Below are 16290 nucleotides of genomic sequence, written 5' to 3'. Positions count from 1 at the left end.
GGCAGAAGAAGCCTGTTCTCTTCCATTGTCTGGCTCAAGAATGGCAAACTGCTGAGTGGTGAGAGTATTTAGCCCTGATAGAGCACAAAATATCAAAGGTCTCGAATTTGCTCAGCTTCTGCCATCTCAGATACAATTCTCTATACCCCCACTCTGCCATATAGTTACCAGAGCTTTGGAAGGATAAAGTTATTATTTAGCACAAGTTTTTATTTTTAATCTTAGTACAGATGGACTGCACACAAATTCATATTGAAATCAAAGATTTCATATTTCCGAAAGGGACAATGTAGATTTATGGCTGGCTAAGTGCTGAACACTTCTAAAATCTCACTGTGAATACTGAAACTTTTGTCTGATGTGCTACTACACAAATCCCTTAGCCCTGTGGCAGCTCCTGTTCTGGTTAATGAGGATTATGCTTCCCAACTTCCCATGGATTCATTATTGTTTTTACAGTTACTGAACAGTTACCATTTTTGCTCTGGCTTGAAGCTTTTTAAATAAGTCATCAGGGCAGCTGTACTGCAAGACCAAGACAGGGAGCCGCATAAGTGGAAGGAGGTTTGAAGGATTTAGCCTTGGAACCAGATTTTAAATGGATATTTTCTGACTAAGGTATCAAGCACGTCTCAGATTCATATGGCCAAGTGGTGCCAAAGCTGATGTTCTTTGGTGTCCCAAGGAACAGGGCTAGAGTCTCACAGCTATGTTGCTTTTTCAGATAAGAAAGTAGGGGAGAAAAAAAAAAATAACAGATGAAGCAATACAAAAGGGTTAAGAAGTATTTGTTAAAGCTAAAACCTGTTAGATGCCACAGCTTAGATATTATGCTGTGTTAGGACAAGAAGCAGAAAAATAATAACTTATTGGCGCAGCAGGAAAATATGCAATTGATCTGTTTGATCATTCTTACAAAATAATGCTGCTTTTTACTGTTTGACAGAGTATCTACACAGGAGTGATTTCAAAATATTTAATTGTAGGGGAGCTTACTCTGCAGTAGCTGTTCTGGTTAATTTCCCCTTAGAGAAAATTTCCTTAATGATCAGAGCTAAAGAAATTAAAATGAGTGTAATTTCAATTGAAAATTAAGAATACTTTGAACTTTATAGATGTAACAAATGTCTGTCACCTTAGTTGCCAAGTAGTCAGCACTGAAAAAGGCAAATTCTGTAGAGTGGTAGTAGTATGGAACTACTTGCTCTTGCTGCATTCGTGCATGTTAGCAACGGTGGTGTCCATTATTTTCAGTAATAATAATTAAAAACAAACAAACAAACAAAAAAGCCTCTTTAAGTAAATGACGTGTAATGCCCAGAAAGTTGCTGGACTGTAGCTTTTGTGGTATCCAGCAGGAGCAAGCTCTGAAAGCCAGAATCCTCAAGAGAGGGAGAGTATGTGAACCTTGCCTGCTGCTGCCCTTAGAAAGGTCACCCTCTGAAACTGGAAACAGTGTTTTGTCTTGACCTTTAAATATTAGGTTTGAATGTGAGAGAACTGGCTTTCAAATTTCAGGCAGTCTGCGTTAAGAAAAAAAAAAATCAACATGAAAATGTGAGGGTATGAACTTGTAATTGTTGAGCATTTGACGCAGCCTGGCTCGAGGACACTGTAGGACGTGAGGCCCCTGGATTGCCAGTTTGAATTGGCTGAGATCAGCTGGAATCAAAAGTTAGTCTCTGACTTCATCTGGTTGATGTGAGAGAAATGCATAGGTGGCCTCATCAAGTTCTCAGTGCAGGAACCTAACAGTATTAGCTGACATCTCCTACCAATAGTTTACTTTCCATTCAGGCCTTAGCAAATCTATTCCTATCTAGGAGCTGTCTTTCCAGACTGACGTGCAGCAGTACAAAAAATATGGTATCAGCATTTTTGCCTTATCTGTAGAGATTCAAATCCTGTTCCTGCAGTCTGGCTCCATTGATATGCACTAATACTTACATAAAATTATTTATCTGTTTATCCCTCCTGGCATTTCTGCTATGATTGCTAACATTCAGAAACTTTAAACACAGCTGCAGTCACAGATATGTAACTTACAGAGAGGGCCTAGATAATGGAATGGAGAGGCTCCAAGTTTGACAGTACTTGTTTTCAAAATAAGCTGCTTCTCAACTATTAATTAATCCACTTAAAGCACACTACAATTAAATACTTTGATAACGTGATGTGAAAAATATTTGCAGAAGCTTTTAAAACAAACCCCCACGAACCTCTTTCTGCAAACAGTGTGGAGATTTGGCACTCTCTTGTATCCTGATTGTTTCTGTGACCACAAGGAACAAATGCATCCCTGAATTACCTGGGTTTACATCTGATTATTTTGATCAACATGGGTAATGGTATCTTTACCAACCTTTGCATTTTGTAATGCTTTGTAATGGGGATTTTAGCGTTCACCTGCGGTGTTGTGAAATAACTATTGCCCAAGGAGCTTTGAGAAACAGAGCAAGAACTGTGCCTCTGCTTATTATTTGAACGAAGAGCGAGAAAAAATATGCAGGAAGAGCCTTTGCATGTAAAAACACTGGAAAATATTATTAGCTACTTAATTACTGCTAACTAAGATTCATGTTGACAGCATTGCTTTTGTGTTTCTTGGATCCAATCCTGGAAGCAAACGAGTAACTGCCAGCAGACAGGCACCGAATGCTGCCCGATGCGCTGCCCATCGCTGGCACTGGGGCTGTGACGGCAGGGCCCGGCTGAGCGGCCTGAACTGAGGCCTGGTGGTTTTGAATTCCCCCTCCTGAGAGGGGAGCGGTGTGTGGTGTGGGGATGGCGGCGTGTTGGCTGTGGAAGCTTGGCTGCAGTTTGCCCTGCCTTCAGCTGGGTGCCCCACTGGCACGGGGTGGGGTGTGGGGGCCCCACGTCCCGCTTTGGAACTCCAGAAGACAACTGTTGCCTGGCCAGAAACCAGCAAACGGAAGGGCTGAGGATTTAGTGCTTAAGTGAAACCTCCAGCGGCCGGGAGCACAGCGGTTATATCACAGGTGATTAGCCCCTGCTCCACTCCGTGCTCCACGCCTGCTCAGGCAGCCAGGGTAGGCCGCGGCGGGCAGGTGTGGGGCGGCGGCGGCGGCGGCTCGGCCCGGGGGAGCGACGTGCGGTCGCTCGGGGGAGCGAGTGCCGCGGGCCGGAGCCGAGAGCGGGCCGCGAGGCGCCGAGCCGCTGCCCGGAGGTTCCCCCCGCCGCCGGGCCGGGCCGGGCGGGGCAGCCCCTGGGGCGAAGGGCGGGGAACCCCGCAGAGGGGCGGGGCGGGCTGACAGGTGTGCGCGCGCGCAGGGTTCCTCTGGCACCTCCCTCCTCAACCCGCCTCCCTCCTCATGAATATGCAAATGCGGGTATAATTCGCAGCCAATGGCGTGCGCGCTGGTCACATGGTGCTGGTGGAACCTCAGGGAAGAGAAGTTGAGTCTCGGCGAACACAGCAGCTCAGTAACGCGCCGCAGCCGGAGCGAGCGGAGCCGGGGCGGGCGGACAGGCGGCGGCCGGGGGCGGTGAGCCGCTGCCCGCTCCCTCCTCCCCGCAGGGTGCCCGGCGGGCCGGCGCTCTGCCTGGACCATGCCGATCCTCCTCTTCCTCATAGACACGTCCGCCTCCATGAACCAGCGGGCGTATCTAGGCACCAGCTACCTGGACATTGCCAAGGGCGCCGTGGAGATCTTCATGAAGGTGAGTGCGGGGCCGGGCGCCGCCGCCCTCGTCCGCCCCGTCCGCCCGCTCACGCCGTTTCTCTCCGCTCTCTCCGCAGCTGCGGGCCCGGGACCCGGCCAGCCGCGGCGACAGGTACATGCTGGTTACCTTCGACGAGCCGCCCTACTGCATCAAGGTAACCGAGCCCCCTCCCCGCCGCCCTGTGCCGCCGTCCCGGCTCCGCCGCGGAGCCGCCCGTCGCGCGGAGGCGGCGCGGCGCGGCCCCGGCCGACCCGGCGGCGGCGGCAGCGGCCGGTGAAGATGGCGGACATTTTGCTTTTGTATGGAGGAGAGAGGCTGAGGGCGCTGCTGAGATGGAGGAGGGGGGGGGGAGGAGACGTACGCGGCGCGATTCACCGCCCCGCCGCGCTCCGCCTCCCTGGCCGTTGCCCGCCCGCCCGCCCTCCGTAAGGCGGTGGCTCCCGCGGGGCCGCGCCGCACGGCGCCACCGCGCAGCCCCGAGCGCGGCACGAGGGCGGCCCCGGCAGCGGCCTCGGTCAGCGCGGGGCCGCGCACGGCGGTGCCGCCTCCTCCCGTCTGGCTGCGGCCGCGGGGATGGAGCGAGAGGGGCCGCGTGCCGGGCCTGCCGCGCGGCGGGCTGCGCTGCGCTGCCGGCTGCGCCACGAGGTCGCGGCCGGAGGGAAAGCGGCGGTGAGGCCGTTCGGTGGCGCGGCCTCGGCGTCGCGGATGAAAGCGTCAAACTCGCATCTCGAGCGCTCAAAGCGTGCTGCGGAGAACGTCTGTGCCGTGGTGGGGTTAGAATTCTCCTAAGCAACCCCCCGTCAGGGCCGTGGTTACCACAAACAGAGCGGCGGGCACGCAGGAATTGCCGCAAAGGCCGGAGAAAGCCCTGTGCAAACTCGCAGTGGGCTCCTGCCTGCTTCCCCAGCTGGAACTTCCCAAGGAAAAGTTGTGGGAAAAAAAGCAGTGTTTGATGATTGTGCCCCTGTCCTTTAATGAAGGAACTTATCTCACAATTCCTTTCATCAGCGGTGTATTTACACTGCTAACTTCACCAGGAAATGGAAAGCTTTTATTGTGGTTCATTTATTATGTTATTTTTACATCTTTGCACTACATTACTTTTACATCTTGCCCTTTTTTTAGAAGAGGGAACAGAAGTAACCATATTTCTGTGACTGGGAACCATTAGTTTTCTGCTGCAAAAACTTCAGATTTGCCACCGCACCTTGGCTTGGCCTGAAAAGTGGCTTTGTATCTTTTTAATCTCTTTAAAAGACGTAAGGCACACACATCTTTTTCCTGATCCGTTTGTGAATGGATGCAAACATCGTGTGGGCACAAACACCAAGTGTCTACAGACCCAGAGAGCTGAATTTCCTGAGTAAAGGTTCCATCCTAGTTTTGTGTCAGGTGCTTTAAAGGAAGATCTTAAGATCGAGGGAGAAACCTTTCCACAGATGGTTATTTATTAAAAATGACCCTTCTGGTTGGAGAGCTGTGTGATAAGGTGGCAGGTTATTATCACATGCGATGCTCAGATCTGATGGAGAAAATCCTTATGCTTAAAATAATGCACTGATGAACGTCTGTGTGCTCAGTTCTAGTAATAATGACTGAAACAAACAGGACTGTGTGATACCTGTTGTCCAGTTAGATAATATTTGCAATACAGTAAATAGCTGAGGGGAAAAAAAAAGACACCTTTCAGTTCTTATGCAAATGCCTGACTTTTTTAGATTATATTTCCTTTTAGTATGCTGACTTTCAGATTGGACCCTAACCTTAAAGCATCATTCTCTGAATGGGCTGCCAATCCAATAAATCAATGCTTACCATAGTTAATAGATTGCTTTCTCCTTTCATTACATCACCACATCGCAGCACCCCAGAAATTGCTATGCTTTGGCTGCCGTTCTGTCTCTCATTCAGCAGAGAGATCTTTACAGCAACACCACCGTGCTGCTCCCAGCTGAAGGCACTTTCTCAGGTCCTTTACCTGTATTTGTGGTGCCCCTCTGTAGTTCTAACAAGTTATTTGAGAAAAACTTCAGTCTGGCCCAGGTTCTGTACGTTCGGGCATCCTAAAAAGCACTTCTGAAAGAAGTAAAGCTTAGTTTCTTTCCTAAAGCTGCTGTAGATGGCTTTTCATTAGCTCTGTTGATTTAGAAGAAGGGAAAACAGAGTTGGCAAGTGAATGTATTTTGCAGGTCTGCTTTCCAAGTACGTGCAGTGGCGGCTGGTTCTGTTCAGTGACCGCTTTATCCTCTTTTTTTCTTTATGTAATTTGATTAGTGTGCATCGTAATCTCACAGATAGTTCTTAAGTTTAGCAGTAAAACAACCAAAGGAAATAATCCTGTGGGTTAATTGAGATGAACTGGTTTTGTATAGCTCAGAACTTGTTTACCTGCAGCCTTTGAATATATTAAAACAGCAGTGCTGGTTCATTTTTGGTGGGAAAGCACATCAGGAGAGAACATCGTGCATGTGGTGGCATTTTGCCTAAATGGAAGGCTTCTGCTACAGCACAAATGGTGTGCTAAAATTTGTGCAGTGAGGTGATGTGTCTGGAACTATCCTCAGCGTGGAAGGCCTGAAGTGCTTTGAGATGTGACAGCAGGAGCGGTTGTGAGAGGAGCCACAGGGCTGCTGTGTGCCCTCCAGTCAGTTCTCTGACATGAGATTGCTCAGTGAGTGGCGTGGCCCTGCGAAGCTTTGGGGTGGCACGTGTCTGAAGGGACAGGTGTCCCAGGAAGGCAGAGGCAGTGAGGTGGAGGGGAAGGGAATCTCTTAAGCACCTTTCACTCGGCAAATGCCTTTGGAGCTGCTTTTCTCTCGCTTGCTGCGTAGCCCCTGGAAGTGCTCAAGGCTGGGCTTGATTGGGCCCCAGGCATCTCGACCTGGTGGGGGGCAATCAGCTCGTGTGGGGCTTGCAACTGGGTCACCTTTAAGGTGCGTTCTGAACCATCACATTCCACCATGCTGTGATCTGTGGTTGATTCTGTGTCACGTGTAGGCGGTGATTTATGCTGCGATCATTTGCAAATGCTACTGCACTATCAAAATTCTCTGCAATTAAAGGCAACGTTGTAATATTATAAAAGCATGCTGTGCATATGCAATGTGTAAAGCTGTGTGTATCCAAAGATCTGATCCTGTGCGAGTCATCAGGATGGCTGTCTGTAACTTCTGTTGATCAGTGGGTCACTCTAGAAGGGAAAGAGTATGTTACTTGAAGTAAGAATTGCAGCCTTGTGTTTATGCTATAGGTAAGAGACTTTCTAGATGGAAATTTGTAAGTAGGATACTGTCACGTGTGTCTGCCTCAGTCTAGTGGTGTTTTTTGGCACTGCACTCGGGTTGTCTGTTCTCATGTTGAGTGTTGAGCACATTCGGGGAGCAAATGGTATCTACAGTATAACTTCTTCATATCCAGTAGCACGTGGCAGGTGTCCGTTACGACTAAAACACTGGTGCTTTATTTTAGGTATTGAAGGAATGTACACACTTATATTTCTAGTTTTATCGGGTGAGAAAAGTGGATTTAAAAACAGTCTTGCTGTCTGGGATGGTGTTTGACATCCTTGGCCTTCTGACTAAGATAAATGTGTTATATGATTCTTTGAATATAGCACAGCCTTGTTTTGAAGCTTGTATTAATGGCTTGTTGGCAGTAGAAGCTTGTTCCTTCCTATCTATGCTTTAACCTGACACTAGTGCTCGTTCAGGATGTGCCAACCTCACCTCCTGAGCAAAAAGTGGTTGATAATGAAATACCAGGTAGGGGAGGGAGGAAAAACAGTCCAAGTATAATACTTACAATTCTGATTTCCTAAAATCCCACAATCTGCAGTTTCTTTGGCTTTTCCTGATTTAATGGTATTAGCAGTGTGGGAAGAGATGGGAAAAGTCCTCTCACCTGCCCTCGTTCCGCCAAACTTTTGCTGTTTTCCAGCCATGCAGAAAAGAGGGAAGGAGTTTAAAGCAAGATCTCCCTAAATTTCTCTGTAAATGGGTCATGTACTTAAATCTCTACCTAAAAAGAGTTTTGAAAAGGAAAACAAGATTTAGCTCTTTGTTTTCCCAGTGCTGATTTTGTTAAAACTCCCATCCTGCTGTTTGTGGTCTGCTCACGCAGTTGCAAATGCTGCTCCAGTCCCAGAAACAAACAGTGCTGGTCTTATGCTGGTCTTACGGTCTTCTCAACTGCAGTGCCCTGTTCCCTAATGACTGCTATCTTGGGCTCCTGGTATTGATACAGCCTTCCTTCAGTGCTTGAGGAATATTATTTATGACAGAGTCATAGAATTACAGCTTTTGTGTTAGGTTATTGCGTGAATTTGTAATACGACCTTCTGAGCGATTGGGTAACAAGTCGGGGCTGGGAGAACTTAAGTTGCATTTACTCTGCTGCGTCTGAAATTATATGTGTTTGCACTGTGTGAGAATTCAGGAGTCAGTTGGGACTGTGCTATAAATAGGCTCCCAGAATCTGGGCCCAGGACTGCGTTCTGTGCTTGTCTGAGACCTGGCTCAACATTCCTGACAGCGTATGGCTGCTCTTTGAAAACCTCCTGTTAGACACGCCTCTTCTTAATAGTTTCAGGTCAGGCTGTTGTTGATCAGTGGTCCCCTGTGACTCGGAAGAACTGATCGGTTTTCTATACAAAAAGTGTGACTTTTTGCAACTGCAAGTACTGAGTGGTCTGACTTGTCTGGAAAAGGAAACAACTGGGAGTGCAGCTGGAGGCTTACCAACAGGCAGAGTGCTCTGGTGCAAAGCAGATTAGCAGCTGGAGGAACACAGGGAAGCTGCTTGTCAGATAGGTGCAAGAGAGGGAAAGAAGGCTGAGGTGGGTGGGAGAGGCCTATCTTTCTCTCCATGTATGCTGTATGCTTAGTGAACTGCTAGCCAAGAGTTTTGGGAGGAGAAAAAAACATTGCAGGATCTAGATTGGAATTGAATGACATACAGGTAGGCTACATGGTGTGCTATTGACAACTGCTTCAGGAGTCTGTGTTCTGTGCTTATTTACTAGAGAGAGATAACCATTCTTATTTTACTTACTAGCAATTCCTCCTGTGTGTTTTGAGTCATTCATAGCAAGGTTTAATCTGTCTCAGTGCTAGCATATTCCACTGCCTGTGACATACTGAGCAGAGCCAGCCTTGCTATGCAGCTTCTGATGTGCTTGGTTTGGTTTTTGCCATGGAGTTTGCCTGTTCTTACAGGTCTGGCTTTCAGAGAGAATGAGTGGCAGCTTCAAACATACGATCACCCTTGCTCTGTTTTAAGCACAATTAATTTAAGAAGAGGAGCAAACAAAAGTCAGTTATTCAAGGAGCACTTGGGCAAATCCCAGTTGTCTGGTTGTTTTGAGGACGAAACAAAATCCACTTAATACTGTTTGAGAATCCCCCACCAACAGTTCCTACCTCACTTTTCTGTCTCACTGCCTTATCACTTAAATCTTTCAGTGAAGGAAGTGTGCACTGCATGCACAGAGGCCCAGTTTTTGCTTTTAATTAACCAAATTGAACAAGCAAAGCTGAAGGTGATAATAGTAGTAGATCTGCGTTTTAAGAAGTGCTGTGCATGTCTGCCTACAAAAATTAAAATAATTTTATTGAACACAACTGGTAGGTTGGCCTCACACAGTGAGGTGTTGTAGCTCCCCTTAGCTTAGAGGTACCGAGTGGGTTCCAGCAGAGAGCAACTTTTAAAAAACACATTCCCTTTCTTGAGAAGCGTCATATTGAGTAGAGTGAAGCTCAGATGTGCTGTTAAACATGCATAAACATGCTGGTTTTCCTTCTCCCTATATGGAGTGACTGCTCCTTGCTATCTGCCTTCTATTTGTGACTTGCAGGCAACGTGCTCATACAGGAACCTGTATGACAAGGAGAAGGACTGAACTAAGGAGCTTTCTGCCTAGCAGTGTACCTTTTCCTTCCTTAAAAGCAGTAATATTCAGAGTGGTTCTTCTAAAAGAAAGAAGGAGTTTGCTAGACACTGAAATGAAGGTCCCTTGTTAAAAAAACGAAGGTAATGTAAGATGATCATGTTTTGGAAGACAGTGAATTTAAATAGAAGAAATCTTTTCTGGATGGATGTGATAGGCAAAGCTCTGCTTGGCTGCCACTTAGTTTTGGAACTTAGTTATGTACCAAAACAAGCTACCAATCCTTACGAGAAAGGAGAATCTGTGTTGCTGTGTTAATTCTTAATGGAAACGTTTTGAGCTGTTCTGTTTTAACAGGAGTTTGTAAAATAAGACTTGTCATCCAAAGTGGGATTCTGCTCCATGCTGTTGGTGAGATGTCAAAGGATTGGAATGGAAACCAGTAGCTGTTGTTCATAGCCAGAGTAGTAATTTATTTTTTCATCTTTTTATTTGGTTCTTTATTTGATCTTGAACACGTTCAAAGATGTAAGCCCTTAAGACTACAGGATAAACTAGACAAAAGTAGATATGTTTGCACTAAGAAGCTTAACTCATCCTCAGTTGCTTTTATTTTAAAAATAGAAGCTTAAAATGTGTAATCAAACAGTTAAATTGGATCTCCCAGTCTCTCTCCTACTTGAGATCTTCTGCAAGTAGGAAGGTCATGATATACTGATTCCTGTCCTGTGTAATCTTCATTGGTTGCCTGCTCCCTGTTGGTTCTGCATGTGTGCCTTTCCATTTTTTGGTTGTGTTTCTGTATGAAGGGCTGGGCCTCGCAGCCTGGCTTGGTGGTGGAGCTAAGAATAGGCAGAACATACTTCTGTGATATCTCGAAAATGAGTATTTATTTTTAACCTTCATGAAAAGCTAATAGTGCTAAATGCTGATTGTCACACAGTGAAGCAATGGAAAAAGGTAATTAAGGCTGCTGACACGGGGGCAGTGTTCGTCCTTGCGTGGTTCTTTGGGAAGGCTTGCCAGGAGGAAGCAGTGACTTGCTGCAGTGGTGCAGGAGTGATGTTCTGAGCCTATTATGGGTAAGACAGATCTTAATGCTATCTCCCGTGGCGTTTTCATACTCCAGATAGTTGCAGTCAAATGCGGGGAAAAAGCTATTTCTGTACTGTGTGAGTTGGAAGGCAGCTTGTGGCCTTCTGGAAGATGGGTGCTTTCGGAGGGGACGGCGGTGCCCTCAGGGCCCTCTCAGAAGATTCTGGATGTCTCCATCCTTCAGTGGTTCTCCTCTTCCTGTATTTTGAACGCTCGTAGTCCTGGCTTTTTTTAATGGCATAAACTACAAAACAAACAAGACAAAGGAAAAGCAAAACAAAACAACCGAACAGGGGAGGAGTTTGTTGTTTTTGTGAATCGTAAATACAGACTGTTAGTTAAGAAATTCACTCCTGATTTAGCCTTGGAAACTTTTCTTCCTTCATAAACCACGTTCTTGCAGTGTACTGCTTAATATGTGATTCTTGTGTCTTTACCAACAACAACAGCAAAATGTAATGTGAGTAATTAAAAATAATCTTTGCATTTTTCTTGTTAATTGAAGAATCATTTTAGAAAACAATTGTATAGTAATCCATTGTAAGTGTAAGCAGCGTGGTTTTTCTAGGGTAAAGGTTTTAGTAAAGTGCCAAGGAAAAACATGGTTGCGGATGCCCCATCCCTGCAGGCATTCAAGGCCAGGCTGGATGTGGCTCTGGGCAGCCTGGTCTGCTGGTTGGTGACCCTGCACGTATCAGGGGGTTGAAGCTAGATGAGCATTGTGGTGCTTTTCAACGCAGGCCAGTCTATGATTATTATTTTTTTAACCAAAGGGCCAGTCTCATGTTTTACCTGGTCACCGTGTTTCTTTTCGTGGGCTCCTATAAGGACTCTGCAGGAAAGCAGCATAGGAAATGTTAAAGATTATTATGGACTACTGAGTCAACTCTACAGAACTCTGCCATCTTGCTTTTTAAAGTTTTACAGTTGTTGCTTCAGCCTTGTTTTCTGGGATGCTTTTAAACTCTTGAAAATTAAAACAGCCTGTGTAACATTAGACATCTCCATAAGATGGATGTCATCTAACTCAACTGCAAACCAAAATCTGCAGCATGGTTGAGTTAAGCTGTTGCGTGTTCTGTCCAGAAGTGAGAGTAATGCATTAGTACTGGTGTTTGTAGCACATTAGCTTAGAGCTGGTAAGGGTTTTAAAAACCCCAAAACTAAAAAGAAAAAAACACTTTGGTTAGTGGGAAAATCTGCATCTGTTGAGTCAGAGCACTTGGTTCCTTAAGTTACGCCAGGCGCCCTGGCGGCGCATGCTGGGGCTGTGGGCATGCTGGGCTGGGCTGGCAGCACCCTGAGCAGCAATTTCTGGTGTGAGTGGGGGAAATGCATTGATGAGATGACTTCTGCATTGATTGCTTTGTTTGTTGAGATTCAGAGCAAGCTTGCAAGACACGTAACGTTTTGGTGAGCCGCACTGGTTTGGCGACGTGCTTTTGGAAGGATTGGGAAGAATGTGAGAATTTTCAGCATGAATGTGGATCATGCTGTGTCATCTCAGCTCTGTGCTGTAAAGCTAGAGGATCGTGAGCAATTCTTCCAGTCCCAACAATGTGTCATGAAGAATCCCTTGTGATGATAGCGCACGCTCTGTAACCTCTTAGCTATTGTCTTTTTTCCTTGTGATTTTTCCAACAGTGCTGGCAGCAGGAAGAGGCCAGGAGGACAGAGCCGGGGGGTGGCTGGTGCTGAAAGCAAGTTTGATGGTCTGGAAGAGCAGTGAGCACTAGGAGTCAGTGTGCAGTTTTGTTCAGAACAGCCATTTTTCAGTTGTTCTGCTCTTCCCAGTGTTTTTCAGATTTATTTCTAATGATATTTCTAAAATGGTGCAACAGCAGCGCATAGCATCTTATATCTGTAATAGGCTCATGTCTGATCTTCACCCTGAAACTTTGCTCCATTTTCTGCTTCCTATGAAAACCTAAAGCTGAGCTCCCATGGCTCGCTAACCAATATGTACGTGTCCTTTTGTCGTTATCCTGCAGTCCTAGTTTGCTTCAGAGGACTTGGGTAGCAGCTGTTTGTGTGTTTTAAACCCTTACCTAAGGCAAGGGGAGACTGGAAGAATGGGGAATGGAAACTAGTAAAACAAGTTATTTATTGTGTACTGGGGAGTATAACACAGCAGTAGCAGATGCACACAGCTGGCTTGGTCCCATCAACCCTGGATTCTCTTCCCGCAGCAGCCCAGCACAATCTGCTGGTGTATCTACAGCAGTGTCCAAGACGAGGGCAGCTCGAATGCACCCTGGTTCCTTGCACCCAGTGCCACCCCCTGCCCAGTTGGTTTCAGTCCTGTGTGCTGTGATCACTCGGTGCTGGAGGTATTCTGATCTCATGTCTAAGAGATGGGGTGATGCTGTTCTGTGCCAAGAATGAAAAAGAATGTTGGTTTTACAGGTTTCTTTACTGAGGGCTGTGTGATGCTGTACAGTAACAGGATGCTGTGCTGCATAAAAGCATGCAGGTACTGGGAACCAGAGAAGAGTTAACCTGCAAATAAGAAACAGGCAGAACCTGTGAGCTCTGTTGCCTCAAAGATGAGAGTCCTAAGTATGTGGAGAAGAGTTTTATGTCTGTGAGTGTGTGTTGGAGCCAGCCCTTCTGCTACCTCGTTGGTGCAGGGCAAACAACTGGTGCAAATGAAGTTGGTGGGTGATGTATGTTGGGTGGTGTTGGTTTATTTTAGAGATGTTAAAGTGGTACAGAGTGTTTCCTGGCATAATTAGTACCTCTCATCTGCTGTGCAGGTAGATGTCTGAACATCAGATAAAAGCCAGTGGGAGCAGTGTGGGCGTTCTGTAGCTCTGCAGAAAGGAGGCGGATGGATGGTATTCCCCCTCCTGCCCCCATCAGCAAGATCTGTCATAGTGAAACTGGGGTGTCCAATTCTCAGTATTCATGCTTTGAAAATGAAGACTGTTTTCACTACAGTTCCTGTCCCTGTTACTGAAGTTACTGAGTTACTGAAGCTGGGGTGGGGTACTCAGGAATACCTGGGAGGGTGTTCCTTTCTGCAGAGGATATGGAGCCATGTGGGGCTGTGTTCGAAGAGGTGACAACTGAGAAGCCACCTCTGACATCGTAGGGAGTCAAAAAGAGTTAGTTCTTTTCCCTAGGGCAGAAATATCTACCTGATTCTTACACATACGTGGACAAAATTGAGTGGTGGGCGCACAAAGTTATCAGTAAACAGAACTTAAGCTTTGGGAGGCAAAATATACATCTGCTTTCCACTTTCTTCTTGTGATACTTTGCAGTTCCATACAGAACTGCCTTTAGTTCTCAGCAGTTAGTTTCTTTCTTACCTTATTTGATGTCACTGCCACCCCCCGTGCTGTGTGTGAAATGTGAGTGCTTGCATTAAAGATGTTGTGGTATCTAAAATCAGGTTAAAGCAGCGTGGCTGGGTTGCAGTACACACATGTTGCATGTTCAGAACTTTGTCATGTGTGACCTGTGTTTTGATATTGCTTTCTTGTGTGATAAATGTAGTGGCTTTTTTGTTCTGCTTGCTTTTTGCTAAAGCATTTATAGGATGTCATTTCCAGCCTCTTGCAATCGAAATGTTTTTCTCCTGTTTCTCCTTTGTCTTCAGGGTCTCTTTAAATTACTGATCCTGAATCAAATTTCCTTTTGCTGCTCAATTCTATTGCTTTTGCTGTTCAGCTCGTCTTGGTTTTGGTTGAGGTAAATAAAAGCTTATTCTTGCTAGGTTTTTGGCCTTGACATTTGCCTGCATTGTAGGTAGTGTAGGGCTGCCTGCTGACAGGAGGAGCTTTTTGACTTCAGCTGCTTTGCAAAGCTGCTGGGATACTCCCTTAGCCGTATGGTGAAACAGAGCAGGGTGTAAATTTGTCTCCAAACTAAGCTATCACAGAGCTGTAGCTGCTTGTCAGGTATGCTGCTTTTTTCCCAGCATGATTTGCTTACAGAGGGTGGCACAGTGCAGCTAACAGTGACAGCACTCCAGACCTCAGGGCTGCATAGGATGGAGTCCAGAATTTGCACTTGAAAATGCAGTCATTTGGTCTCCTACCTCGACACCTCTTGTTGGCACAAGCAAGCAGATTTTTGCTTACAGTACTGCTGCTGCGTTTCCTTTTTTTCTTTTTTTTCTTTTTTTTTTATCCAGCTGTCTTTGAAAAGTTGTTTGGTGTGCACAGGAAGGCTAAAATGACCTTGTGTAAACCACCAAAGGACAGCATGGAAGTGTAGTGCCAAGGTGATGACTGCTCAGATTGCTATGAATTTTATGCCCAACATTTATTAAGTAGGGATGGAATATGGAAGGTAGTGGGAGTTTGTTTAGAATTGCTTTGTGTACAGCTAAAATAACTGATGTTTAGTTCTGACTTAAAGCTTACTGACCTGTAGAGGACATGTAGTTCTTGTAGGTTTGTTTGTGTTTGGTCCTCTTAACATTTGGATGTCTGACGGCTGTTTTTTCTCTTTCTTTTTAATTGCTCCTTACCATTTCAGCAATAGTGCTCCATAACACAGTGCTTTTCTTTTTCCCTCAAAGTGGCATTACTGGGTGTATTTTGAGTTTAGGGAGGATTATTATTTAATCACTTTAAAGTGCTTTGTTGAACTCGTAATGCGTATGCTCCATGTTATAAACTTGACTCTTCATTTTGCCATGAGAATGATTCTGCTGCATAAATGGAGAGGAGAAAATACAGCTTCTTGGCCTCGAGCTTCTGTCCTCAGAGTTTGTGTTTAATTATATACATTGAGCAGACCATTTCTTGCAAATCCATTTAACGGAAAACCTTTTTGTCATTAAGTTTGGTCTTTCTAATTAAAACAAACAGATCACAACAAAACCAAAACGAAGCATATCCTTATTTTGAGGTTAAATTGGAGAATGTAGCATGTTAACTAATCTTTATTTAAAACTAGGTGTGAAATTAGGAAATGTTGGATTTGCTGCCCTTGAACCTGGCTTTTCCCATGAGGCACAACTCATTGTGTAGCTGCTGTTACCAGGCAGGATCATTGAGGGATTCACTCACAGTTTTTTGTGGTTGCTCACTTCCAGCAGTTTTGGGTGGAGAATAGAATCATAGAATCATAGAATAGAATCATGGAATCATCAGGGTTGGAAAAGACCTAAGAGATCATCCAGTCCAACCGTTCACCTATTCCCAATAGCTCCCACAGAGCTCCCAGAAGCACTCCCTGTTGGCAGAGAGCTCGTTCTGAACGACAGAGCAAGTGATTTGAAGCATTGGAATGGCTGGTTAGGGTGTAACGTGTGTTCTGATGGCTCACATAACATTTCTGGTGTGATGCATGTAGACGCAGCATGCGGTGCTGTGCTGCAGCATTTTTAGGAGGTGGCTCTGAGGATGCCTCATACGGAACAGCTCTGGAGGTTTGGAATCCTCTGTGCTCTTTGAGCTGAGCTACTCAAAGCATTCACCTTCACATCCTTGCCATGAGAGCCCTTTGGGCAGGGAGAGCAGCAGGTGAGCAGACCCAGACCATGGCATCTCTGGGAGTTTTCTTGATGCTTCAGTTCCTGCGGTTTGTTAGTTGTACATTTTTGTTAATTGATTGGTTTTGCTTATGTTACTTTCTTGTTCTGAAGGGAAGAAGATCTAGCACAGGCCTGA

At 45.8% G+C, this 16290-nt stretch overlaps 1 protein-coding gene across 1 annotated transcript in view; it reads left to right on the top strand.

Annotated features, from left to right (window-relative positions):
- Positions 1-3570: 3570 nt before the first annotated feature.
- The window catches only part of LOC306951279 (integrator complex subunit 6-like), a gene marked incomplete at both ends in the record, with an annotated part of 32199 nt that continues 19479 nt past the window's right edge, over positions 3571-16290 (top strand). The window contains 2 exons of the mRNA XM_079541750.1: positions 3571-3681; positions 3761-3838. Coding sequence (XP_079397876.1) covers positions 3571-3681; positions 3761-3838 — 189 coding nt within the window. The remainder of the gene's footprint in view (positions 3682-3760; positions 3839-16290) is intronic.

The sequence above is a fragment of the Tetrao urogallus genome (assembly GCF_951394365.1).
Source record: "Tetrao urogallus genome assembly, chromosome: 13".
NCBI lineage: Eukaryota > Metazoa > Chordata > Aves > Galliformes > Phasianidae > Tetrao > Tetrao urogallus.
This window is presented reverse-complemented; position numbering and strand designations above follow the sequence as displayed.